The sequence below is a fragment of the Vidua macroura genome, chromosome 3 (genome assembly GCF_024509145.1).
Source record: "Vidua macroura isolate BioBank_ID:100142 chromosome 3, ASM2450914v1, whole genome shotgun sequence".
NCBI lineage: Eukaryota > Metazoa > Chordata > Aves > Passeriformes > Viduidae > Vidua > Vidua macroura.
In genome coordinates this window covers 66,319,788-66,346,514 of record NC_071573.1, presented here as the reverse complement: position 1 = coordinate 66,346,514, position 26,727 = coordinate 66,319,788, and the positions used below count along the sequence as shown (strand labels likewise).

At 36.9% G+C, this 26,727-nt stretch overlaps 1 protein-coding gene across 1 annotated transcript; it reads right to left on the bottom strand.

Moving 5' to 3' along the window:
- GOPC (golgi associated PDZ and coiled-coil motif containing) lies at positions 1–26,329 on the bottom strand. The gene is made up of 9 exons (XM_053973477.1): positions 26,051–26,329; positions 13,280–13,444; positions 10,994–11,017; positions 7,508–7,683; positions 7,071–7,236; positions 5,721–5,816; positions 4,783–4,947; positions 3,934–4,114; positions 1–3,408 (listed from the first exon to the last, which is right to left on the bottom strand). The coding sequence occupies exons 1-9, from the start codon at positions 26,327–26,329 to the stop codon at positions 3,290–3,292; spliced, it is 1,371 nt and encodes a 456-aa protein (XP_053829452.1). The 3' UTR covers positions 1–3,289.
- Between the last annotated feature and the right edge of the window lie 398 nt (positions 26,330–26,727).

Genomic DNA, 26,727 nt, shown 5'->3' with positions numbered 1-26,727 from the left:
TTGGGTGCAGAAATCACTGCAATGCAGAACAGTATATTTATTTACAGTGTAATAAAAATATATTATATTCAGCTTAGCTAGGTGTATACATGTTTTGCCAAATGTTCTGCTACAGAAATGAGAGTAACCCATAATGTAATTATGTTTGAACAAATACAATAAATACCTGTATTTTATTTGATACAACTGTGGATTAACATATATTGAGATGGATACAAACCCTCTTCACTGCCAAGAATACACTTCTACAAAGGAAATACTACATACAACCTTTGATCAAAGTTAAATTTATTGCCGTAAAGCACTTTCCTTATCTTACATGCTTTTAATTAACATTGGTCCCAGATGCCAACAAACACTGTCCACCTTTAGCTTAAAATACAATTGTCTTACTGAAGATTTTAATAGGAAAGGAATTATATACCAAAAAAATTGAAAAATTATCTTTAGAATATTATTTTATTTTTTAAGTAAAAATATATATACACACGCAAGTAAACTGTTTTACACTTTAAAAAATAAAAACGAAGTCTGAACACTGACTTTCCTCAGAAATTCTTCCAAGTCTAACTCATTCAACCTCTGGGAATCAGCAGGACTGAGTTTTCCAGTTACTGACAAAGGGGAGAATACACATTTGTCCATTGAATCTGGAAATCTCAACTTGCAGAACTTTTCTCAGTTTAAATATTAATCTCTAAGCATTTTGGTACGATTGCAAATAAACCAGTATGTTAAATCAGGTGGTAACAAGTCCAGTGTCCATGGAGACAGACTGTAGTGTCTGAGTGAAATCCTCCCATCCATGGCTTCCTAAACAAAGATTACAAAAACTGCTGGGAAGGAAATCTGGTGATAATTTACTGCTACCTGATATGTCTACTCCCAGTCATTTTCCTCAGCAATTGTTCCTTCTGTTGATCTCATATAGAGATAAAGAGGAGCAGAGAAAAGGTCCAGCAGATGAAGAAGAGAGCACAGCATCACATGAAACTGGCAGACAAGGAATGTTAGGAAAATAACTCTAGAAACATTCTTCCACTTCAGGCTAAAACTGATCAAATGCATTGAACAGAAAATACAGTGCACCATGAAGTAAGGAAGAAAAAATAAATAAAAAATTTCACCTTTCCCTCAAATAAAGGGAAACTGTACAGGAAAATTGAATGTCTTTTAAAAAAATTACAAGACTATTTGGACAAGTCTAATTTCTAAGAATTGCAGGAAGATTCCACACAGCAATGATTTTGAAAGACAAGATGACCAAAACTTAGCTTTCACCTGTCTCTTCCTGACAGAGAGGACACTGTGTGTTCCAGGCCACAGACAGTTTCAGAGTGCACTCTGCTTGAGTAGCTGTGGGAAAAACACAAATCTGGATGCAAAAGTTCTGGCAGTGGATTCATCTGCTAACACAGAGCCAATGTGTCCTCAAGTTTCTGAAGCTTCAGAAAAAGAAACATGCCTGGGGACCTGTTTCTTCTTCACACAGATTTATTTTTAAATACTAGTTTCTGTTCAGTGAAAACTGTACAGCCTTGACTATTTTAAAAACCTTCAACAGTATGCTGTACAACAAACACTAGTATAAAAAATGAACCAAATAATGTTACTCCACTAAGTAAGTGAAGCTCATGCACACGCACACACACACACAAAATGATTGTGTAAATAGCGAAGTTAAGGGATTTATAAATAGCAAAATCTTTGAATAAAGTATATACATTTTTAGGCTTTTTCTATAAACATATAAATATATATAGTGCTCCTAGGAGAGACAAGGTAACTGTGTTCTACATCACAACTTAGAACATAAGATTAATTGATGTTACTCTAAAGGCCTTTGATGTTTTCTTCTTATATATTTATACCCTACACAGTTAACACTTGCAAAGATATCTTTTCACATTAGTTCCTCTTTCAATGTACAAAACCATTTTACGTTACAGTTCAACAGCCTGCAGAGCAGTGAAAAGGAAAGATGGCACTGCATGCTGAAATAGTAAGTGCAAAGACAATGTAGAGCTTGTCTGTGGAGTGTGCTGCACTTCAGCAAGAGAGCTACAAATGGAGCATGAGAAACTGCTCAAGACACCATTCTCAACCTCCCCACCTGCAGACACACCAGGGGCCTTTAGATGCACACCAATAAAAAACTAGTTTAAGATACACTGCTCTCACAAAGGGAGTAACATTTGCTTCAACAGTAAGACAATTATAGGTTAATAGGACTGCCATAACATAACATAGATAGGGCCAGGCACTGTATGACTCTGAGAACATCCTGTAAAGTACTGTGCACTCAACTTCTACTTCTTTAAGAATTATTTTAATGTGAAATGAGTATGTTCAGTACCCATCAAAAGCACTCATTATTTCATAAGGTAAAGCTAACGATGACCAATTCAAACAACTCTGCTTTAGCAGTAACCATATCCATTAAAAAACAAATGCTAAATTGATGATGCTCAGAAAAAAATACCAAAGGGCTCACATTAATTGTGAGTAATTTTTCAATTAATTTCACTTTTAAAACCCCATACTATTCTGTTTAACTACTTTTGGAGCAAGTTTCAAATGGAACAAATGGTGGTGAATTTAAACAAAACCAAGAAATCCAAAAACCTCACTCATGAAATTACCATGGGCTGAACAATCATGATTAGCAAGCACTCCACTGCTTACATGGGTTTTGATAGTCTTTGCTCAAATAAAAGCTCTCATCTCTACCATTCTGAGGAAAAAAAAAAAGTGTTTTTTAAACTTACAGTTCAAAAATCCTAAATACAAAATACATGGATGTAATGGAACAAGTGTCCCCCGCATCTGTCCAGGGTTAAAGCATGTTTCACACCAAACTGAACATCAGTTGCCCCTTTAAAACATCCGAGGGTCAAAATTAGGCTAGTCACACATTATTCTTCTTCCTTAGGGACATCTATGAGATTAAAAGTGGAATGTACTGAGGTTATCCACTTTAAAAATCCCACCCTTTGGTGGGACTACTCTTTTTTATTAAAAGAAATTCATTTCACATGCTGTGTGTTCAATAACTACTGTGTGTCACGCAAAAGACAGTTTTCCACATTTAGAATTGCTCACAATGAAGCCCTGAGGTAACCGCCTTTTTTTTCCAGGCAACAGTAATACAGTTCCTTTTGACATTTAATCTTCCATTTACAACCTATACTAGTATATGCAACTTTAAGCAGTCAATATGATTATCAATTGTTCCCAAAGATGGGATCAGTCCAGGTTTTGCTTTTTTTTTTTTTTTTTTTGATAGTTTTTAGGATAAAGATTCAGCAGAACGGGCTAATTTGGGTGCAGTGTCTTCTAATGAAGCTTCAACTGAATTCCCCAGGTCTCCATTTTCATGTCCATCAATACTTGGCTTCTTATCAAACACTGCAAGTTAAAAAGAAAATTGATTTAAGGAAAGAAGCGATCTTGGGAAGGACAGATCAGTGATCCTTGTTTCAAAAGCTGGAATGTTTGCTGAAATGACTACTAAAATTAAAGCTGACAGGTTTTTAGCAGAACAGAGCATGGCATGAAAACAGGAACTGTTTATTTGCTTTTGTCATTTAAAAAATGTATCTGAAGAAGCCACCAACACGAAGTGTTAAGAGGAATCTTAACTGTTAGCTCTGACTCCTAGTCAGAGGTAGGAAAAGATAAGAATAAATTTTAATTTCAACCTTTGGGAAAAGATGGCCAAGAAAAAAGTTCATAAGTTAATTCAGTTGTATCTAAGTAAACCAGGCCAAACAGTGAGGGACCAACCAGATGAACTGACAGTCTATTAGTAGGTTAATTGAATTGACAGCAGATTAATTTTACAATGAATATAAAAAAAAAATTTTCCAGAAATTGGTTTGCATATTGAGACTTCAGAATGAAACTGCACGTAACACATATCAGAAGGTTTACCTTGTGAGGGTTTGACATCCACATTTGCATCTTTCCTATTAGAACTTGAATTCGCACCTTCTTCCAATTCATCAAGATATAAACGGTAACGGTGTCCACTCTCATCCTCATATTCCACATTTTCATCATCCGAATCAACTTCTGGAGCAACGTACACTACTTCAAATTCAATTTCACCTCTCTAAAATGTAGCCAAAAATACAAATTAACTTCCTACTGCACAGCTACCCAGCAGGATTACCAAGACAAGCTAGGTTACTAAAACAAATACGTTTTACTGTTGTAAACACATTTGCAGTAGTGTTGAATATTTTGGATAGGTATCTAAGTTTTTACTGTCTAAAGTAGAACAGCTCTATAGCTAAGCTTTACCAAAACTACCCATATTTCTTATATGCCAGTACATTTCAAACAGTGATTTCTAATGAGGAACTTTTCTGATAAATTAAGCACACCTGTTAATTGTCAGAAAATGGGAAGCAAACCAGGAAGATTCTAGACCACAAAACATATGAAAAACATTGTTTGGCCAGAGCTGTTCAGTCGTAAGAGTAAAGCATCTGTCACTAAATAGTTATTTCCGTGGGGCAATGTAATAAATTGATTTTCATCAGCCTTACTGAATAATGATTAGCCAATACATGTTTAACAGAACCACTACTGACCCAGAATTTTTCTCCTTAAATTGCAAAACATAAGAGGATTAAGTGTAACGTGATAGAGCCTCAAGAATCACTGTAGCTTAGCATTACACTGTACTTAACAGGAAACATTAAAATTCAAGGTAATTCAACAGGAATTACGCAGGAAGCACCTAAATGTGCCTATGGATAACAGATCCAAACTGACCTGTTGGGAAAGAATAGTTACAGCTTCTTTATGCTTGGCGTCTCTTAGATTAACTCCATTTACTGCCAAAATAGCATCACCAACATGCAGTCCTCCACATCGATCAGCAGGCTGCCCAGGATGGATTTCAGAGATCAGTATTGGAACACCATGCTCCTTCCCACCCTATTAAAAAAAAAGGGCAAATGTTAATTAACTGAAATGTCTTTTAGTGTAAAATTGACATTCAGATAGTAGCTCCTAAAGTGCTTATTTCAACTTCTATTTTAGAAAATTAGAAATCATTCTTCAAGCAAAGAATGTTTAAGAATGTGTGAGCTGCTTCCCTTAATTTTTCTCCCCACAGAATGGAAAATTTTGAATATGCACTCAAAGTCAAAGCACGCAATTCTGAATACTAATAAAACTATAAAATCATATACAAACTAATGAAAAGCAGAAAACCTCACTTAAAAAGCATATCAGGCACCATACTGACTTGCAAGAAACAGTATTCATATTTAGAATAAAAGCCTAATAGTCAGAATTTTCCAAATTTGTTGTAAAAAGTTTACACAGCTTTTGTTAGGCGAGAGATGCCAATACAGATACTTTTTAAAAAGTTATAATCACAACAGCTAAGCCTTGGAAGTCAGGTCTCAGATTGTCTCTGCTCTTCTAAATACTTACACCTGGAATCACCACTGGCTAATCTGCTTAAGTATCTATACCCTACACATAAAACGAAATCCTAAATTTAACACAAAGTAGCAATTATCTATTTCCTAATCTATCAAAATGTTCTAATCTATCAAATGAAGTTCTATAACCATAGTTATGGTGTATGCTTTTTTCATTTGTTCTAACCACACATTTACTGATCCATGCATTTTACAGAAGTAGGAATACAAACTTGAATTGCTGCTTCTGCGTCATAGAAAATAAATGCAAATATTTACTGTGATTGAAATTCCTAGTCCTTCATGGTCTTCTTTAACTAGCAAAACTTTTCTGATTGGACCAACACCTTGACTCTTCTTTAAGGCATCAGGATCCTGGTTTGATAAGAAACAAACATAGCACAAACATAAATGTGTGAACCAAAAACTGATGCATTTCAGCATTTTGGGTTTTTGTAATTATATAGTGGCAGTGTTATAAGCAACAGAGTTTCAGACTAGCTTCAGGCAGGATAAACTTACAGTGCCCCTTTACAGAAAGGGAGTGAAATCAGAAAAGATTCCTCATTATGCATCCCTGATAAGAATAGTTGTTTAAATTACTTCACTGCTGATTAGTGCACAACACAGAACTTAACTTCAAAAGAAGGAAATCAGCCACATATTAAAAACACTAAGGGACTACATGAAGATTTGCTGATCACTGCTGAAATGTTATATGATGTAAACTCATCTTAAAAATAACCAAATGACAGAAGATGATGTAATATACTCCCAAGGAAGAGGTTGCTTACTCAAGTTTATTTTTATTGTAATAAAAATAAACCACATCAAAAGCCATTGAACACAAGTCTAAAAGAGAGACTAAATAAATCAAGGTTTTCTTTTTCCTTTTGTTAAGTCACTGATGCCATTATGCATACCTTTAAAATCACAAATACATGTATTTATCCATCAACGTTTTACATGCAATTAGCAACATAAGCAGTAAGATCCATCTGACCAACTAAGGTATTTAGAACAGATCAAAAAAGCACTTAGCTGAAAATGTCTAGTTTTCTGTACTGAACACTGGGGTGATTAACAGGACATGTGCCTTGCTGGGTGAGTTTTACCAAAGATACCCATAGTGACATGCTGTTTAAAGGCTTTGTTTCAGAAAGTATCTTTAGGAGGGAAAAAAAACAACCCACAAATAATTCTTTTACAGAGTGTCAATTTATCTGGCATTTTAAGAAAAGAAATCAAAATCAATTTCAGTTTAATCTAATGCTAAAAATTTTATTCCTGGTTTTTGTAAATAAGTTAGATCCACATTTTGAAATCTAGGTTACAAAATTCTGCTGTTAAAGTTGTATTTATACACATAAATATATATATTTATATCAGAGGCTCAGTTTTCAGTAGGACTGAGCGTTCCTAGGTAAGTCAAAGGAATTGTATCATCTTCCATGGTCATTTATAGGGATATGTTATTCAACACGGAACTGTGCTTCAGCATACAAAAGGAAAACATATTTACAGGTAACATTTGAAAAAAACACAACACTGAAGTGAAAACAATCACAAGGATGAAGAGGTAACTCATGTCTGGAAATCAAGGAGGAATGGCTCATCTTTTCAACATACATGTCCTGGTGGTGCTTGCATTGGTCGTTTGAGATCATTCCGACCTCGACAAGCTCTAATGACAGTTTTGTGGCGGTGAAGGTGTATTTCTGCTTCCAGCTGGTTCCACAGCTTGTCATGAGCAGGTCCTTTCATATCCCGACCCAGTAACTGAATCTGCTGGACCCTACACAGTGACAAAGAGAGTAAAACAATGCTGCATTACAACTGGAAAAGCAATGCACAGTAGGACTCATACACCTCATCTGGCTGCAGCACATGATCATGCTGCAACTGGTGCAAGAACCCTGGGGATTTTTGCTCTTCCTTTTGTTAATTAACTGGAAACGTGAGGCTTTTCCTCCTTACTCTTAACCTTGAACCTGCCTCTGGGGATGCAAAGGAAGGAAACAACAACAAACATCTTATGCTAGGGGACATGGATTGACTTCACATACCTTCCAGCTAGTTCCTTATCTAAATACTTGGCTGCCAATCTTGCTCCATAAACCTCAGCCTGAAGCACAGCTATGTGTCTACGGAGGGCTTCATTCTCCTTCCTCAGCAACTTCACCTCAGCTTCCAGTTGAGCTTCTTTGACTTTTTCCTTCTTGTTAGCTTCAAGTTCTCTCTCCTTTACAATGACCAAAAAAAAAAAAAAACCCCACAAAAAATAAACAAGAAAAGAATGTTAAAAAGCTTTTATCCAAGTTAATAAAGAAAGAACACTTACTATTTCTGCATACACAATCTGAAATTATTTTCCTGTGTACAAGACATGCATGCAGGAAAAGAAATTAAAAAAAAAAAAAAAAAGAAAGCAGGGACTCTTGACAATACAGCTTGTGGTTTGCATACTATCCTACAAAAAGGTGGCAAAATTTAAACAACCTGAATATCATCCTTTCAGTTTCTTGTCTTGCAAATAGGAGATTGAAAGTTAAGCAATACTATTTTCAAAATTAAAGAGTAACCATGAAGCTACTAAATATCTCAATTTAACTAAATTCTTTAACTATTATGATGATGACATGGAAACATAAGTCCATATGTCCTTAAAATAACAATTATTTTCTTGCAAACAACCAAGAAATGTCCAGCCAGAGACATTTCCAGATTAGAGTCTGGAGACAACATAAATAAAGCCAAGGATTCTACACATGAAGATGCCTATCCTGACAAAACTAGAAGAAAATTAGTGCAAAATAGCTCTGTTAAAAAAAAATCCCAAACAAAACAAAAACAAAACCCACATTAAAACCACACTTTGAGCAAGCTATCGCGTTGTGCTTCACCCCCTGAAAAACGAATTATGGAAATATAAATTAGTCCTACACTGCTCCATCCCAAATGTACACAAATTGCACAGTCACTACTTTTTCTAATACCCAGCGTACTGGTGCAAAAGGAATTAGATTGCTAATCTACAAAATCTACTTTAAGGAGAGCATGCTTGATAACTTGTATCTTTTATATCTTGCTCTGCATCCCTTTTACAAAGTGGAGGAAAACCTCCACCACAAACCAAGAAAATAGTGAAGACACAGGTCTAAATACTGTTTTTCCTTTCAAAAATGGCTGTAAATTGAAACAGCAATAAAAACTAAGTTCATCATAATGCATTTTTGAAGACACCTGGAGTACCCAAAAACCCCATCCTCTGTACCTGTACCAATTACATTGTTAAACAAATAAAACCAGGAAGTGCTACTAAAGAAGCAACAGGACAGATACAAAATTTTACAGAACTGGCAAGACAAATCTGTTATCAAACTGTGCATATGCTATTTACTATTCCAAGCCTGGATATAAAACCATTAGTATGGTCGATATCACCACATTTGAGAAACTACACAAAGTTGGTCCTTCCAAATGGAATTATTTCACAACAGATATATGGAAGCATTTATTGACTTTGCCAGAAAGTTACCTCTGAATTTGGTAAGACTCTACTGCCTTCCTCATCTGTTAAATACTTTTATCAGTTTAGAAGAACAGAGTACACACCTATGTACATGTTGGTCAAGAATTGCCCAGCACAGTGCTCAGGAGAAGCAGCTCAAAGAGTCCTTGAAATCACTGGCATTTCACTTCCTGCAATTCCCATGATGACCTACCTTCAGATCAAGTTTGGCTCCATAGGGCATATTAGAAAAGATGCCACACAAAGCCACTTCTGGTCTCTGGCTTTTAGGTTGGGGTTGTTTTGTGTGAATGACCCTGCAGCAAATCTCTTTCTGAACTGCAGGATCACACCTAAGCCAAGAATTTTGACTAATCTACATTTCAAACCAGGAGTTTCTAAGATTACACCAGTCTATTTCTATTATTATTTTGGTCTTGGACTATTTTCATTACAAGAATTCAAGAGTGCCACCATGCTGTGTCATCTCTGCCAAACACCTGAGGAATAAGAAGGGTCACAGTTCAGACTTAACACCTGTTTTACAGTAGCTACAAAATCCATATATAAAAACAGTGTTCCTGTTTAGCTCTGTTCCTATTGTCAATATTGCATTAAGGTGATCTAAATAGTAGTATAGGCTCCCTGTTTGTCCACTTTTAGAACATCTATTATTTGACAAATACAGAAAGACAAAGACTAGAATTTAAGATAGGCATATTCCAACCTCCCTCAGAAAAGTGAATTGCTGAAGGAATCAAATATTCTTGATTACACCAGCGAATTTCATGCAGCACATTTTACAGTATTTATACAGAGTAGCCAGCCTAAACACCCTCATCCAGACTCAGATTTTCCATTGATTTTCTCTGAATTTGGTCTGTCATTTAAATTAAACAGGAAGCCAAACATTACAATTCTGTGTAGAATCACTTTTAGTCATGCATTTTAAATGTTACACCTAAAATATAAGGCAAATGCAATCCCATAGAAGTGTTCTCTTCCTATTTTCTCCATTATTATGACTACTGTTTTGTGACAGAGGTGCAAAATTACACCCAGAAGCCAATCTTCTATGGACTGTCTCCAACTGATCACCACATGAAATAAAAAAAAAAAGACAAATTAAAAGGTTTGCAATACAGAATCTCTGAAGATGTCCTAAAAGAGCATGTCCTGTTTTGAGTGACTGTTAAAAGATTTGACAAAAGACTCAAAAGTTTAAAGAAATCAAGGAAGTTAAGTTACAGAATATAACAGATATTCTGTAATATAACAAATACATTTGTTTCATGCTTTCTAGTGTACATAGTATGGCATAGGTTCTGATAAAAGAAAATGTATTTTCTGTTGGTAATATAAAAAAATAAATGTTACAGCAAGGTTGAAGACTAAAGCTTACAGTTACCAATTATTATGCAGTTTTTCAAAAAACCAAACACTGAGTAATGATAATGAAGCATGTAACATAATAAAAGTAGAAAAGCTGTTTAAAAAACTTTCAAGTCTAAGTGAAAAGATAAAAGTCAAGTTTGCCTCACTTTTAATTTATATCTATGTATTATTGACTGCATACACTTTTGGCTGTTACATCAGCCGGTAAACCATATTAAATCATACCCATGACAAAAATAAGGGGAAAAAAGGAGAATTGGCAGGAATTTTTAAAATACAACATGCAGAATACTTCATATTACACTCATAGATGTGTACAGTGTTTATGCTTTAGCAATGGTATAACACCTTAACTTTTTTGAGATACTGCCAGAACAATCCTTCAGAATGTCAAGTTGCCAGATATCACCCCAAACTAGCTGTAGCAATAATAAACAGAATGCATGCAGAATTAGGAAAGAGGGCACCACGTCTAGAGAAGAAAAATTAAAATGCAAAGGAAATTCTTTACACAGCACCTTGCCAACTGTTGGGAAGAAGGAACAAGCCAGATCTGTTTTGCCAGTTTCTGAGGCCAACATATATATAAGTTGCACAAAACAAAAGCACTGCTTAAACATAAAAAAATGGCAATCAGCATACTTACCATTTCATCCACAGAAAGGACAGACTTAAGACAGAAGAAAAGAGTTCCATAATTAGAGAAACAGGCAATAGGAACTTCAAGAAAATGCAACAACATAAATTACTTAGTCCAAAAGGACTTCACCAGCAGACTATGTATTTCATTAGATGGTGTAAAGAACAAGCACACTGCTACAATTCTATTTAGCAATAATTCTGGTATTTTACAGTGAAATTTATTAAAAACCTTACTAAAAACTTTAGTATAGTATTGAAAACAATACCTTCTCCTAAAACACCAAGAATCTCTGTAAATAGCAAAATAATACAATATACATGAAAAAATCACAGAAAATCCATTCTGTAATATAACGTTATACAGGTAATAGATTTTTTTTTTCCTTTCAGAAAGAACAACATGAGTTACAAGAGGAACATAAAGGACAGGTAGAAGTATCAGAAAAGGCATCAAGTGCAAAAACAAAAAATATTCAACTAGCTATCTTCCTACTCTCACAAAGAGTTATTATGATTGCACTAAGAAAATTCCTAAAAAATGGACTTGGCCTAAACTACACAATTATCAATTGCTTAGCAATCTAAACATTTTAAAATGTCCTAGTTCACCACTGTGTACAGTTTTACAGATTACAGAGTATACATTTATGCTAAGAGTCTAAAGAGTCTAAATACAAAATAAGAGTGTCTGTCCCTCAAGAAAGCAGGAAGTCAATTAATAGAGCTTTATTTCCCTATTGCACATTCTGTTGACACAGTTCTTCTTTGCCCTTGGAGACCTTCTGACTGCCAGAGGTCAACACAACAGTTTCATTTACCCAAACATCAGAGGTCCCATTTTATTGTCATTTAGGCAGCCTCAGTTTTGCTTGTTCTAGCGTTGCAAACTTTCATAGCTTTCCTTATCTAGAAGAGTTTAAAGTAGAGCTTCTGTCCATTAAAGCTATGAATTCCCTAAAGGCAAAGTAAAACAAACACAAAACACTAGTCCTCGTATTTATAAAAAGGAAAAACTAAAGGAAAATAAGCAGAGAATATCAGTCTAAGCTGAAGTTCAATTAATAAAGTTCAACTTCAACATAGATAAAACTGAACCAATGTATGTAAAATGTATTTATTGCCACCTGTGGGAAGAAGACTGTAGTCAATAGCATGGATATTTAATGTATCTTTAGGAATCATTTACAAGGTTAACAAGGTAACAAGAAACAAAAAGGTTTAAAGTACTAGTCTGTGAATTAGTCAGAAGTTAAGACGAACTAAGAAAATTTGGGGATCAAAACCATTCACAGTGATGTGTTAACTTAAATTTTCTACATGTAAACCTGCAGTCTAACACTTTAAAAATGCTGGTTATATTTTAAAAATGCTTATTTAAAAGCCATGAGAATTATTTAGAGCTCTAAATAAACTTCACTATACTGTAGCCATAATTTAGTACAGAATAAATTATGTGTGGACAATCCAGAAAATGTTGCTTTTATACTGCATGTACAACTATATAGCCCTAGGATGACAGCTCTAATCAATTACCGCTTTTGAAACTGAAACACAAAGAATTTGTTACTCCTGTTGTTCAGTGATTACCCTACACACCCTTTAAAACTTATAGTCTACTACTGTGTTTTATTGTACATAAATTAACAGCACAAAATAGCTAAATAGTTCCACATATATTGGGAGTAGGTATTTGCAACCAAACTGTGAAGCAATTTTAGAAAGTCAGAGATAGACTTTGATTCATACCAACAGTTAGAAACCACATGTATACAGCATAACTCTACTGTATTTTTTAATTTACAAAGTCATAGTATTAGAGCCTGAATTTGTGGAGTGGCTAGTAACAAGGCAGTCTATGCCCAGGCGATCAGTCAGTGCTAACTAACTGCACAGATTAATTGTTGTTAACTTTTGGTGGGCTTTGTAAAGGTCTGAGTTTTAAAAAAACATGCAGCCTACTGAGTGCTTCTATTACAGCCTTCTTCTATTATCTTTTGCAACTTCAGTCTTCAGAAAAGCTTAACATTTTCTTTTTTTTTTTATTTTCAAAAACCACTAAAAATGGTTTATTTACAAAAAACTTCTTAAATCCTTACTCTTTATTCTGACATTATTCAACTTATTTTTAATGGTTGCTAACAACCAACTATAAACGTTATTAAAAGCAAAAAAGCTAATATTTTTAACATGAGAATTTGTAATCAGCTTATTCACACCTTCTAAGGAAGAACTTCAGCCAAAAGAGGAAGAAGAATTATATATAACCTCACATTCAAGTTGCCATACTCACCAGTTTTGCCTTAATAGCCCCAGAGTCAACATTCTGACCAGTCTTGGCATGTAGTTGAAGCTGAACAGCGTGGAGCTGCAAAAGCTGATCGTGCACTTCCTTTTCCAATACTGCTTTCTCTGCCTGTGTTTCTGTCAGTTCAGACTTCAGATCAACCAACTGTGCCTGTGAAGATACAATCCATCATAGTAATGAGAGCAAGGATTAAATGGGGTCACCAGAACTGTGACACCTAACAGCATTTGCTGGTACATGGATGCTGTACCTGCTGGAATACAGGTTAAGAATACCTGCTATCACACATTCCTCTGTAGCCCAGCTTTAACACTGGATCATTTTCTCCACAGCTTGCCACCAAATTCATGCAGCCACAGAGCCAGCATCAAATGACTATATTGCCAAGAGTAACAACAGCTGAGCTTTCCTTCATGCAGACAATGGCATGTGATGCTGATGTTCACTCCAAAAAAAGGCAATGACATTAAACCTATTTTAGAATAGGTTTACACTAGAATTTACACTTGTAGCAATGTAAACACAATTTTAAATTGTAAAATTATTAAATCTTACTGAAAAAAAATTGCTCAAAGTAAAATGACAGTTATTTATCTAATGCTGAAGTCAAATAATCCTATTCACAGATGTTCTATTTTCAACAGTTTAACTGAAACACCAAATTAGTTGGGTAAACCAGAAGTCATGAAATGCCCCTAAAATGCATATGTAGAAAACAAGAAATAGTTATTAACTCTTGGAAAAAAAGTGGTTTTGAAACATTTTAAGAACAGTTTTCAGGTAGAGTTTATGTTACAAAGCAGAAATCTGTAATGGAAAAAATAGTGACATGTTTACAAAGTTACTTTTTATCTAAGTTCAAGTAGGATTTTATAAGATAAGTTACATTTAGATAAGCTTTAGAGTTACTATTTGCAAAAAAAAACACATACTATGATTTCAGGAGATTTTTAGGTAAATTCCCAAAGTATGTTTTTCATCCAAAATAACTAAAGACCAAAATGAAAAAGTGACTCAAAAATGCCTTCTCATATTAAAGCAGGGTGTTTTGGGTATTTTAACAACAACATTATACTAACATTCAAATTAACAGCGAAACTCAAGTTGCAAGGCAACTTGGTACAAAACGTCTGTATCTGATAATGAAAAAAAAGCAGGAAGGATTTGACTATCAGTGGGGAAGATTTACTGCGTCTAACTTCAGGCAAATAGTTTAGATGGATAGCCTCCTCAAGCTTCCAGAGTAATTCAGAGACAAGGAGGCACTTCCAGAGGTGATTCAGAGCACCCAGAGTGCAACTGATGAGACGGATCAAACCAACCTCCAAGTGTGCAGTTGCCAAGAACACTCTCCCTTCCTGCCTCTTGGCTATGCCCTTTAGCCCCACATCTCTGGGACTGAACAGAGCAGAACTACCTCCCCCTGTCCCTTGAGGCAGAGCCTCAGCAGATCAGGCCAGCACTTATTTTTTGCCAAGAAAATGGAGCTGCATGCATTTTCACTTTCAAACTGCCAGAAAAGCAGAAATAACTTGAAAAATTTGCAAACCCTTGCAAGAACTCTATAGCAGGAATTGCCTTTTATAGTAAGATGATATTTAAAATACTACAAAGCCAAACAATTTCAGAGAAATTAGTTACTTACAAAGCTGCATTGCTGTCCCAGTGACCAGCCACAATTAAAGTCTCTCTGCTGTGGTTTACCCATCGTCTAACAAAAGCAGACACACACCTGAACTAACACAGCAAATGAAAATATCACCAGCATAAAAGCTGATGATACAGTACAGAGCAGATAACAAAGACCTTAATAATGAAGACACAGTCACAATTTCACATAATAATAATATTTTGTTATTATTACATACTATATATATTAAGCCTACTTTAAAGAAAATAAGACCACTTCTGTCTTACTCCTTTATAACAGCTAATATGCTGACTTTCATTGCTTTTTTATCCACACACACATGGTCTCTCATCTACTCTAATTCAAAAGACCTGTAGAATGGCGAAGTGGCAGACTAGCTAAATTAGACCAATTTAATATTGTCTTCACCTAATAGAAAATGGCAATTGGAGTTCTGGTGGGGAAAAAAACCCCAAATTTATTTCCCTGTGCAAATAACAAAGCAGCAAGAATGATGGCCATTTGCAGGGTGAATGATGCCCCAAACGTATCAAAAAAAGACTGTCAAACGTGTAATAAAAATTAAAAATAGTACTCGTCATATAACCTGACATTTAAATTCATACCCTGCTGTTTTAATCATAGAATGGCCTGGGTTAAGAGGGACCTTAAAGACCTGGTTCCAATCCCCCTGCTATGGACAGGGACACCTTGCACTAGACCAGGTTGCTCAGAGCTCCATCCAACATGGCCTTGAACACTTCCAGGAATGGGGCACTCCAGACAACCTATTCCAGTGCATCACTGCCCTCACAATAAAGAATTTTTTTCTATTATCTAATCTAAAGGTACTCTCAGTTTGAAACCACTCCCCCTCGCTCTGTCACTACATGCTCTTGTAAAAAGTCCCTCTCCTATCTTTCTTGTCACCTCCCTCCAGTTACCATAAGGCCTGAATAAATAAAGAGCACAAAATAGGAAAAAAAAAAAAGCAAAATGAGAAATGGCAAGAGCATATATAATGGAATTAATCTGTTTACATATTATGAAAAGTCATAAATCTATCCCCAGGAACCGATGCAGGCACAAGAGTCACATCAAAATGCAAACACAACAAGCTACTTTCATATCTACTTCTATGAAGGCTGACAAATCTTTACATTACCTCACAGAAGTCCTGCCATCCTCAGCTTGGCCAGCTCACTTAATTTTCTTTTATGTTACTCTTAGTAGCATCACTTTTTTATCCAAATTCCCTCAATTAGTTATAAAGCAAACATATGAAAAGACTGTTGGAAATTCAACCTCTCTATCTTCAATTTTGGAAGCTGCTCAGTAAAAACCAGGGATGGGGCAGAGACAGCAGATGAAATCATGAGCACAAACAAGGACTATTAGTAAAGCCATTCCTTCCCAGAGCATCATTCACTGCATCAGGCAAGGGCTCTGTAGTAAAAGATGGTGCCAGATAATATTATATTTCAATTTCTATAAACATAATAGGACAAACACAAGGATAAACTAATGCTGCACAAGGAACTGTATTAATTCTTTAATTTGAATGCACTCTCCAACAAGACCGTCAAAGAGCAATGCCATGTATTTTGGTGGTCACCTGCAACTACCATAGAAAATTTGCAGAGAAGTCAGCTGGAGGCTGAAGTTACAAACATCCAGCCACAGGAGACCATTGAGCTTCATGGTTAGGTGAGTTCAGGAAGAGCCACCAAACAACAAAAACAGAACAGAAACTTTGAACAGGGAACAATGAGGGGCAGAGGTTGAAGAGAAGGTATTGTACTCACTTTCATAACCTCCTCTTAACTGTAACTTGCTGACTCAGGCAAAAAAGGAACCCTTCTGGGCAGAAAACAACTGTGCAGATCAGCAATGACCACTCATCAGCAAGCACAACACTGCAAGGTTACACCTTAGTTTCTCTCTGCTCCCTTCTTTGTGTCTCTGCTCCAGACAACACACAGCGAACAGCACCACCAGGCTGTGGTCATGGAAGTAGGATTTAATCATGAAAACCTACATCTACACAAATCAAGCAGGCAAGACATGAAATTACAGCTTCAGATTACAACCACAGGCTATTTCTAAATTCTAAATAAAAGTCTACAATTCAAGTAAACAGGAGATCTTGGACAAATTCATCAAATAGCAAAACTCAGCATTTATCTTCCATACAATCTAACATCCAGATGATACCAAAAAATAGTTTTAAAAGGCTAACTAAACATTTAGTCAATTTTGAGACATATTTTGCCATTTACTAGGTGTTTTGTATTTCTAAAAGGTCTTACAGCTATGAAAATTAAATGCCAATTTCAATGGAAATAACTCAAGAATTTATAAACTACTCTTTTTATTCCCACAGGAGATAAAAGAAATTGTGGCATTAAGCAATTAATATTTCTTCCACAGAACATGTAAAAAAAAATCTCTAGGCAAAAGAACCCATACCATGTCCTATTTTTAATCAACAATTTTTATTTCCTGTTCAAGGAGTTACAAATTATCAAAAAACTGAGTTTGTTACATTATCTTACACTGAATATGTATTTTAAGCTGGAAATAAAATAAATGCCATCTTAAATGCTGGAGTTAATTGCATTTATAGTAATAAGAGTTCTTAAAGTCTTAACTAGTGTTTTTCATCAGGAGTGTCAGAACAAAATATTAGCATTTAAACCTCTTCCAATCAATTTATATAATATTTTTCATATGATGGTCTGAACTCTCATCGATACATTTTTCACAGAAAAGTGACCATTAGTTATTCTAACAGAATAGTTAGAATATATATTATAAAATAGAATATACATTGTAAAAAACAAGAACATAGATCTTTCCCTGAACAGCTTACAATGTAAATACATCAAGGAAAGGATGAATAAATGTAACAGAGAAGTACAATTACAGAGGTATTTTTGTATAGAAGTGCCCAACAGGAAGCAGACAGATGCTAAAACCACAAGTTCTGTATGAGTGCTCAGAAGCATCACTGCTTGAGTGAGGCACTAGGAGATGACAATATTGCAACCTCTGAAGATCTAAAGCATGAGGAGGAACACACAGAAACTGAGAAAAATTCACAAAGTGGGATGATGGTGATTTATACACCATGCTAACAGGAAACCTCCACTACTGATAGTGAAAGCAGCTGCAGGGGGGTGAGGGGCAAACTGAGAGATGGCATCATTAGATAAAGTAACAACAACGGGTTTAGCTTTGGGAAAAGCTTTTTCATTTTCTGATCTATCACTGCAGCAACTTCTGCAATATGGACAAGAGTTGCATTTGAGCAAACAGATACAAAATATCTATGACTTACACATTGCCCAAAGTGGAGCCTAGCTGAATTGGCAAGCTGGGTCATAGGCCTGCATACTACTAGGGCAAGACAGTGGCATTATTCAACACAGCAAATAAAAATAAGAGGAAGACCTGAATCAACTCAAACTGTAATGACTGCACATCTTGGTATATGAATTTCTAGCTCAAAAAAAGTCTAGGCATAATTCAAACATAGTAGAAAACTCAGATTTTTTCAGCCAAGGGAAGGTAGATACATACAAAAGGATCTATTAGCAGCCTTAAGTGACTAGAAGTCATAGGCCAAGCATTCATCAAATGCCTTTAGTTTTTGTTTAATTTCAGGCCTTTAGTGTACACCTTATTCATTCTTATGCCAGGCCTTTAAAATTCATAAAGGTCTGAAAACTGTCTGTCTAAAGATTTTTTTTCCACCATATAATCTCTGATTGCCAGAAGATAGGAGTTAATTTCAGAATTTTTTAGTTACCTAAATAAGGCCATCTAGTGCCATCTTTTTATCTGTATGTCTACATTTCTCCCTATTTCACCCTCCTTCCCTGTTGATTGAACTGAATTAATTTTCAAAATACAAATGAATCTATTAAAGGGGTACAGGTGTGTATGATTTTAGTTCCTACAACATACAACTTTTACACTAAACAGCTGCTAGTAGGAAAGAGTAACAAATTAGTGCCCTTTCAGAGGGAGATGTGGGAAGAGTCAGATCTTTAGCTAATTTGTTTAATCCACACAGAGACAGAAGCTGACAGCCTGGTGTACAGGCAGCACATCAGCTCTGCAGTTCTGAGCTAAAGACTGAGCTGCTGCCTCATGTCCAGCCAACTAACCATAAAATGTAGGGATGAAAAGGCAAAGGAAAGGATGCTGTGATGTGGAAACTCCTAGATCATGCAAGAGAACAGGAAATGCCTGAATCAGAAGGCCTTAACGACTTGAAAAAGTGCTCAATACTTCCATTCCCCACAAATCATGACATTTCCAAGCTCTATTGATTCTGTTACTAATAAAACACCTCTGGTGTACATATATATACTTAACAGGTAATTTTAAAGGACAGGTCCTTATGTATCTTGCTATGGGATCAAACCAAAATTCACAGACAGATCAAGTTTATGAGGTGCTTTTATTTCCTCGACACCATGTCCTTATGTAATTTATACTAGACTCCATAAAGTTTACCAACATATGCATCTATGTATTTCAACATTCACTCCTGATCAGGTCTATTAACCTTCTGATTTAAAGGCTGCAGGACCCAGGATCATGAAACACAACAGAGCACACTACAATGCTGCAATTACTCTGTGGCTCCTGTCCCAGCATATGCACAAAAAAGCAGTATACATATCAAGATATGACGCTAGCATATTTGTTTATAATTTCATTCTGGTGGCTTTTTTTTTTAAAGACAGAAACATCATTTATAGGCAAATGCAGGTAAAAAAATAAAAATTTTTAATTATGCTTTACATACAATGAAATCATTCCTCAGTGTTGCCATAACATTGCACAAGTGCAGGACAGAAAACAGTTTTTCAGAACACAACAGCTGCAGCTCCTACAGCCTGCAGATACACACTCAGACCCCAGACACGCAACAACAACAGAGCCTGGCCTGCACAGTCCACACACTGCCACATTTCCATGGGGTCCCCTTGCATCAGCCCCTTGATGTGAAGTAGCCAGAGCTCTTAATTATTACATTTCTCTAATTCCTTGAGTAAAGGATTGTCTCACCAGTATCACTTCCACCATTTTGCCTACAGCTCTCCAAAAGACAAGAACGCTCTACTCTTCCTCAGTCTTGACTATTCACATCTTCCTGCCTACTGAGCAGCATTTGCTGCAATTTGTCACACAACCCTATTAAGTTTAATGGACTGCTTTGAATGAGAAACCATGGAACAGACCAGAGCCCTGTTTAATCTCATGGTGCTCCCTGCAAAGCTAAACATTGTGACAGCACTGCACAAAATGAGTTCCTAAATAGATGATACACTTGGAAACCGTATTTTTTATGATAACTCCCCCCAGTTTCACCACAGTGCTTACCACTGTGGAGTGGTAAGAGGAAAATGTTTCAAAATACTATTGGAAAAGACTGTACTGACAAATTATTAGATTATATTAAAAGCCTTATTTCATTATTATTGTGACCTCAAAAAGGACCTTTGTGACTTCAATTTTTAGCTAATGCTAAATTTAACAAAACACTCTTTATCGTCTGGCTAATAAGAACATGAACAACAAAATTTATGACTAATGACTCCCTAAATAAACAGTATTGTAGTGTAGCTATGTAAGTAGTCTTGGTAAAAATGCAGTGTATGATACTGAAGACACAAATGAATCATAAATTAATGTAATCCGTTTTTATTATATCCCATACAGAAGATAGAGGACATAAGACAAATCAGTTGCTCCATTTCTCAGGTTCTATTCTAGTCCTGACAAAACATTCAGGGTCAGCAAATTAAAAGGATGCAAAGCAACACTCCTACTTTTTATCTTCGCTGCTGAAGACCATTCTGGACATATAATTATCTGCACACTTTTCCTCCCAATAATCAAAGGAAAAATAATAATACCACATCTTAAATAAAGCACCTTAAAAATTTGGTTTCCATTTACATAAATGGATACATCCACCAACATTTTTACACCTGTGACTGATCTTTTTCACCTCTATCATTAAAATACTGGCTACTGTTTTACTTTGTGCTTGACTGTTTCATTCTTTTTATTCTGTTTGCATTTACTTACAGAAGAACAAATCACTTTTTTTTTTTTTTAATCACTTTGCTGATAGGGACAAATTTCTGACTGCCTCACAATGACTATTTTTGTCAGGTTGCTCACGCTTCTAGTTGCTCATCAGGAAGACACAAATCTGCTCTTCGAAGTTATATTGATAGTTTTATTATTGTCATTATTTTGAAATCCATACTACCTATGCAACATAAATCAGTAAAAAATCGTAAGAAATATAAACTAATACACTGGTTTCCTCTCACTTTCTCTTTGGTAGCTCCCAACAAATGAGACAGAAAAGGAAAACACTTTACCACATACAGACTGAAAACGAATTAGCCTAGTTAAATTCGTATAGAAGTATATAGGCTTCTGACAGAGGAAAATATTAATGAAGTATAGGCATAATTGTAATTAGAAAGGGCATAATGATTCTGATAGAAGTTATATGTATCACACTAATGACAACTTAGTATATAAGCTGACTGGAAAAAAGGATGTAAATCTATATTTCCTGAATATGTGAAAAATGCTCACATTTTAGGATATCAAATTAGCTGGACTAAATCTCACTCCACCAATATTTCATAAAAACTATGTTAATGACATTTGAAAAAAGTAAATAACCTATTGCAAGTATTCTATATGTATGTACAAACATACCTCACATGGACAAAAAAAAATATCTTGGTCTTCAACAAGTGCATTTCTCACTACAAAATAAAGGAGGAAAAAAAAAAAAAATCCAGACAGACCTTCCTAAGAAGATGTATGGTCCTACCTCAATTAAAGTAGTGCCAAACAACAGAGCAAGACTGTACCTCTGCAGTGTGTTCCATAAGATGGACTTGCATGCTTATGGAAAGTCACCATACACATAAAGCCACCTACATTTAGCTTTTCCAGTTTGCAGTTGGGGTTTTTTATACATACATCTTCATATTACCCACATCATTCTGTATGTGCTTTAACTGAATAGGTTACAAGTTACTTACAGAAGAATTCAGCTTATAGAAACATGTTCCTCTAAACATGCTGATCCAACTGAATCACTGACATAAAACTACATTTAACTTCTTAGACATACATGGTTTCCTCAGCTTTAGCATATACACAGGCTTAATACATCTGCCAAGATACAGGGTGTGCTCCACCAAACATTCCTTTCTAGCTTGTTCATTTAAAATTGCAGAATCAGATTGGCAGTCAAAGTGCCAGAGTTAAAGTCAAGCTCAGTTTTCACTGGCACATTGACCTACTTCTTTTATTTCTACAAAACTGCAGATACACAGAACTTTTATTTTTTGAAATGGACATTTAGACCATGTCATAGTCAAGTGACAGTCAAACAGGGAAAAAAAAAAAACCAACTATGAACTGCTTCTCAGTTAAACATTCTCTAAAATCTCACACACTGATCACCAGCATGCATCTGCTGATTTATATGGCTTTCCAACAAAGAATCACAAAAAATCTCCTTCAAAATGTCTGTCACCAGCTCTAAAAGACCCAGGTCCTTGCTATCCTACTAACAAGATACACTTCTCCATTTGTTCACAATGAAATGAGGCTGATCTCAGAAAAGACAGTGGCTTGTATTGCCAAACACCTTTTTTTCTCCTCTTTGACAAGCTACTTAATTTAAATCTATCCTACTGTGACCAGCAGGAAAATTATGAAAACTAATCCTCCCCCCAACATATCATTAGTTTAATTTAAGACTAAAAATATTGTTAGCACAGTATATTTATAAACTTTCACCATCCTAAGCACAAGTAAATCTATTTGCATACATCCCCTGTGCATCTGAAATACCTTCAGGCTCATTCTAAAAAGAAACTGGCCCAGAATTGCCCACATACAGCTGCCTCTTGGGAAACTACTGTGTTCCTGGAACACTTCTTTCACTATCCAGAAACATCCTCCATATAATATTTTACCTAGACTCTCTCTCTAGCAATAGATATGCAGCAAGATGGCAACAATTTTTTTGGGAAGTCCTACAGCAGGAGCTTCCATCCACCAGACCTCAAGCTGTGCCTCTTAAAAGCAACTGTACCAATCAGAGAACGCGTATTAAGCTGATAAAGAAGATAAATCAAAGTCTGAACTGCATTTCTTTATTCTTACCTGCAATTTTATTATAAGACTCAACAATTTTGGTCAAGGAAATGGTATCCACAAACGACAGAATGATAATAATAACCTTTTGTTGTTTTTCTTTATGAAATAATATCACTTATTCAGTAAGACAGGTCCAGTCAAATGCAGCTGCAAGAGTAAGCTTAGACAAACTTAGATTCAGTCCAAGTATTATTTTAATCCAAATAACAGATTTATTTGTATTTTTTAGTATTTCTCAAGATGGATCTAATTTATTGGCTTGTGTACCTAAGTAAACTATTACAGTGGACATTTTTGTGACTGCCACAAAAGCTTTGTATTAAAATGTACAAACAGTATAAAGTTATAATGGTGAGTTATTAAGAAATACTTGCAATCTTAAAAGTTACATGAAGTACATTAACTCACATTATAAAAAAGAAGTAAAACCACCAATCATATCCTAAATGCCAGTATTGATGTTAGTGATTTCTTTCAAAATATGTAATTGTACTCTTCATATTGGTCATGGGGGCTTCTGACTAGAAATCTGTGCACACAAGAAGATAAGACATTCATTTTCAACAGAGCAGCTCCATCTTTTGGAGATTGTAAATGGCAGCTTTCATTTCAAGTTTATAACTCAAATAAACATGAGGTCCTAAAATTAATAACCTTCAAGTCAATATGACTAAAGTCTTCTAAAGGTCTATTTGAAAGATAAAAACTCCTCTATATGTATGAGGCCTAATACTACTCACAGTAATAAAAATACTTTACAAATTAACACTTTTTATTCACTTCCAAAGCAGTCACTCTAGATTATCAGTATCATTTTTATCAAACAATTACCTCAAGCATACACAAAAATAATGCTAATTATTAACAACTGCTAACTGGGCTCCTTTGCTCTTCAATTCGTAAGAGATTCAGGCACAGATCTTCAGTGTTTTAGGTGCTCCTGATGATTTTAATTAGATACAGAAAACCTTTCAGGATCTGAGTTATATAACTTCCTTTCAAAATATTTAAGCTTGAAACAACTTTTCAAATAAATCCACTCTCTTAAAATAACCTGAAAACTCACTTGGTTTACAGGCCTGCACACAGCAACCCACCATGCCTGTGCAATATGCAAAAAATTCTGATTATCTACCGTAAACTCATAAATCTCATTTTACTGTACCTATACTTCACAAAGCCTACTTTATAGGTTGGAACTGTATATGTGTGTGCATATACATACATACATACATACATATATATATATATATATATATATATATCTATCTCACCCCAATAATGAAACATATAAAACAGCATATCAACATAAACACATAGAGGAACAAAAACATCACTACAGTAAGCATTCTGGTGAAAAAAAAAAATAGATGAAAGAAATTCCTAGTTTAATGAGATCTTTGTTCTACTCTGAAAAATCCTGCTCCTCTGTAAAATTCCACAGGTTCTTTTGCTTAACAATGTCTTCATACCAGGAAGAAACCTGATTAAAACCAAAGACAATCTACTTACATCCTACTGAAAGACACACCTTCAGAAGAGCAGGTTACTGCTTGAAAACTCTAAGATTCTTTTATTATAATAAGCGTAACACAAAGGACTGAAAGAAGAGAATTCTGTCTACTGAAGCTCTTACAAAGCCCATATTTTCACGGTGTCTCAGAATTTCCCCTCTTACTGCTATACCCTTACACGTTAAAAGAACAAGCAATAGAAGTCTAAAAAGTATGGCCTACAAGACACAATGAAGAAAATGGAAGGCTTTAGTCCAGGGAAAAGCGAAGTGAGGAAGAAACATCAAAAGCCTTCTAATTGTAATTAAAAGACAAGAGGGCAGGCTCACATTCACACCTGCTGAGGACACCACAAATAATACCTACTAAACCAAAGACACTCGGGTTGGATAGATATAAAATGACCATGAAGTTCCTCAGAATCTCCTTCCAGAGCACTCCAGTTCTTTCACAGGCCAAAGGACCTGCAGCCCTGCCTCTCAGCAGCATCAGGACCAGATAACTTGGCTCTGGCTTCTTTTATCCCAGCCTGACTGAAACTCTGTATCAGGCATGAAGAAAACCTTCCAACAGGAAGGCCAGTTATTCTTCTCGTCACAGAATGTGTGACCCCTACTATTATTTTCAGTTACTAAGCTTGGCAGAGAGCTATTTGATCTGCTTTGAAGTGTGAAGGAACAAGAGGACCTGTCAAAGTCCATTCCCAATCCACTTTTCAGTTTTCTTTACTCGTAAGGAGGAACAATGTCCTCATTTTGACTACTGACTTTAAGCTTTAAGCACCTCGATCTTGCCTTTGTCCCTTTTTTTACAAGTTTTTCCAAATTCACAGAATCTAGGAATAAATTAGGCTGGAAAAGAACTCCGGGATTATCAAGCCCAACCCGTGACCAATCACCATCATGGTAACCAGACTAAGTCCTTCCTTAAACACCTCCAGGGACGGTGACTCCATCACCACCCTCGACAGCACATTTCAATGTCTAACCAGCCTTTCCGTGAAGAACTTCTTCCTAATGTCCAACCTAATCCTCCCCTGGCGCTGCTTAAGACTCTGTCCTCTCGTCCTGACTCACTGCAAAGAAGACCAGTCAGCAGCATCTGTTGCCCAAGATTCCTGCTTTCAACATCACAGAGAACTCCTCTGGCACGCACCGCTCCATGCCAGAGCTGGAATTATCAAACCCAGAGGAAGGATGGTCGCGGCCAGGCCCGAATCCTAAAACGCGGGGCCTGGTGAACCTTCCTCAGCTGCTTCGTGCAGGGGACGAGCAGGAGGAAAGCCGGGGCAGCTCCCGCTGCCCCCGGGGCAGGGCCCGGCCACCCCGGCATGTCCGGGGATGCGCCCCCGGCCCGGCCCGGCCCCGCCCGGCGCCACGGCAGCCCCCTCACCTCCAGCTTGTGGTTGATCTGGGACACGGTCTGAGCCTTGTGGCAGAGCTGCGCGAAGCACGAGCTCAGGCTCGTCATCTTCTGCCGGCCCTCGTACGTGATGTCGGCCTGGTCGGGGTCGATCTCGCCCAGCAGCAGGTCCACGTCCACGAACGCCTTGTCGAACTCCTTCTCCAGCACCTCCAGCCAGCGGAACATGGACACGCCGCCGCCCGCCGCCGCCGCCGAGGCCGGGCCGGCCGCGCCCGGACCGCAGGGACCACCGCCCGCCGCCGACATGCTGCCGCCCGCTCCCCTCCCAGCGCACTGCCCGCGCCGCCGCCGCCGCCGCCGCCGCCGCCCCGCAGGACAGGACGCGCCCCCGGCCCCGCTCTCGGGGCAGCCACGCAGGGAGCGCGGGGACGCGCGTGCGCGGCGGCCGCGGGGCCGCCTGCTGGTGTGGCAGGCAGCGCCGGCCGAGCGCCGAGCCACCGAGCGCCCCGCCCGCGCCGGCAGGGGGCGCTGCGGGCCGGCCCGAGCTGGGCGTGAGGGGAGCGGGGGCTCGTCCTGGCCGGGGCTGTCGGGACTGTCCCCGTGTCCTTCCCGAGTCCCCGTCCTGGGCACTGGGAGCGTCCTCGGGCATAATATTGTAATTTTGGCCAGCTTTATGTTGACATACAGTCCATACAGAGCTATGC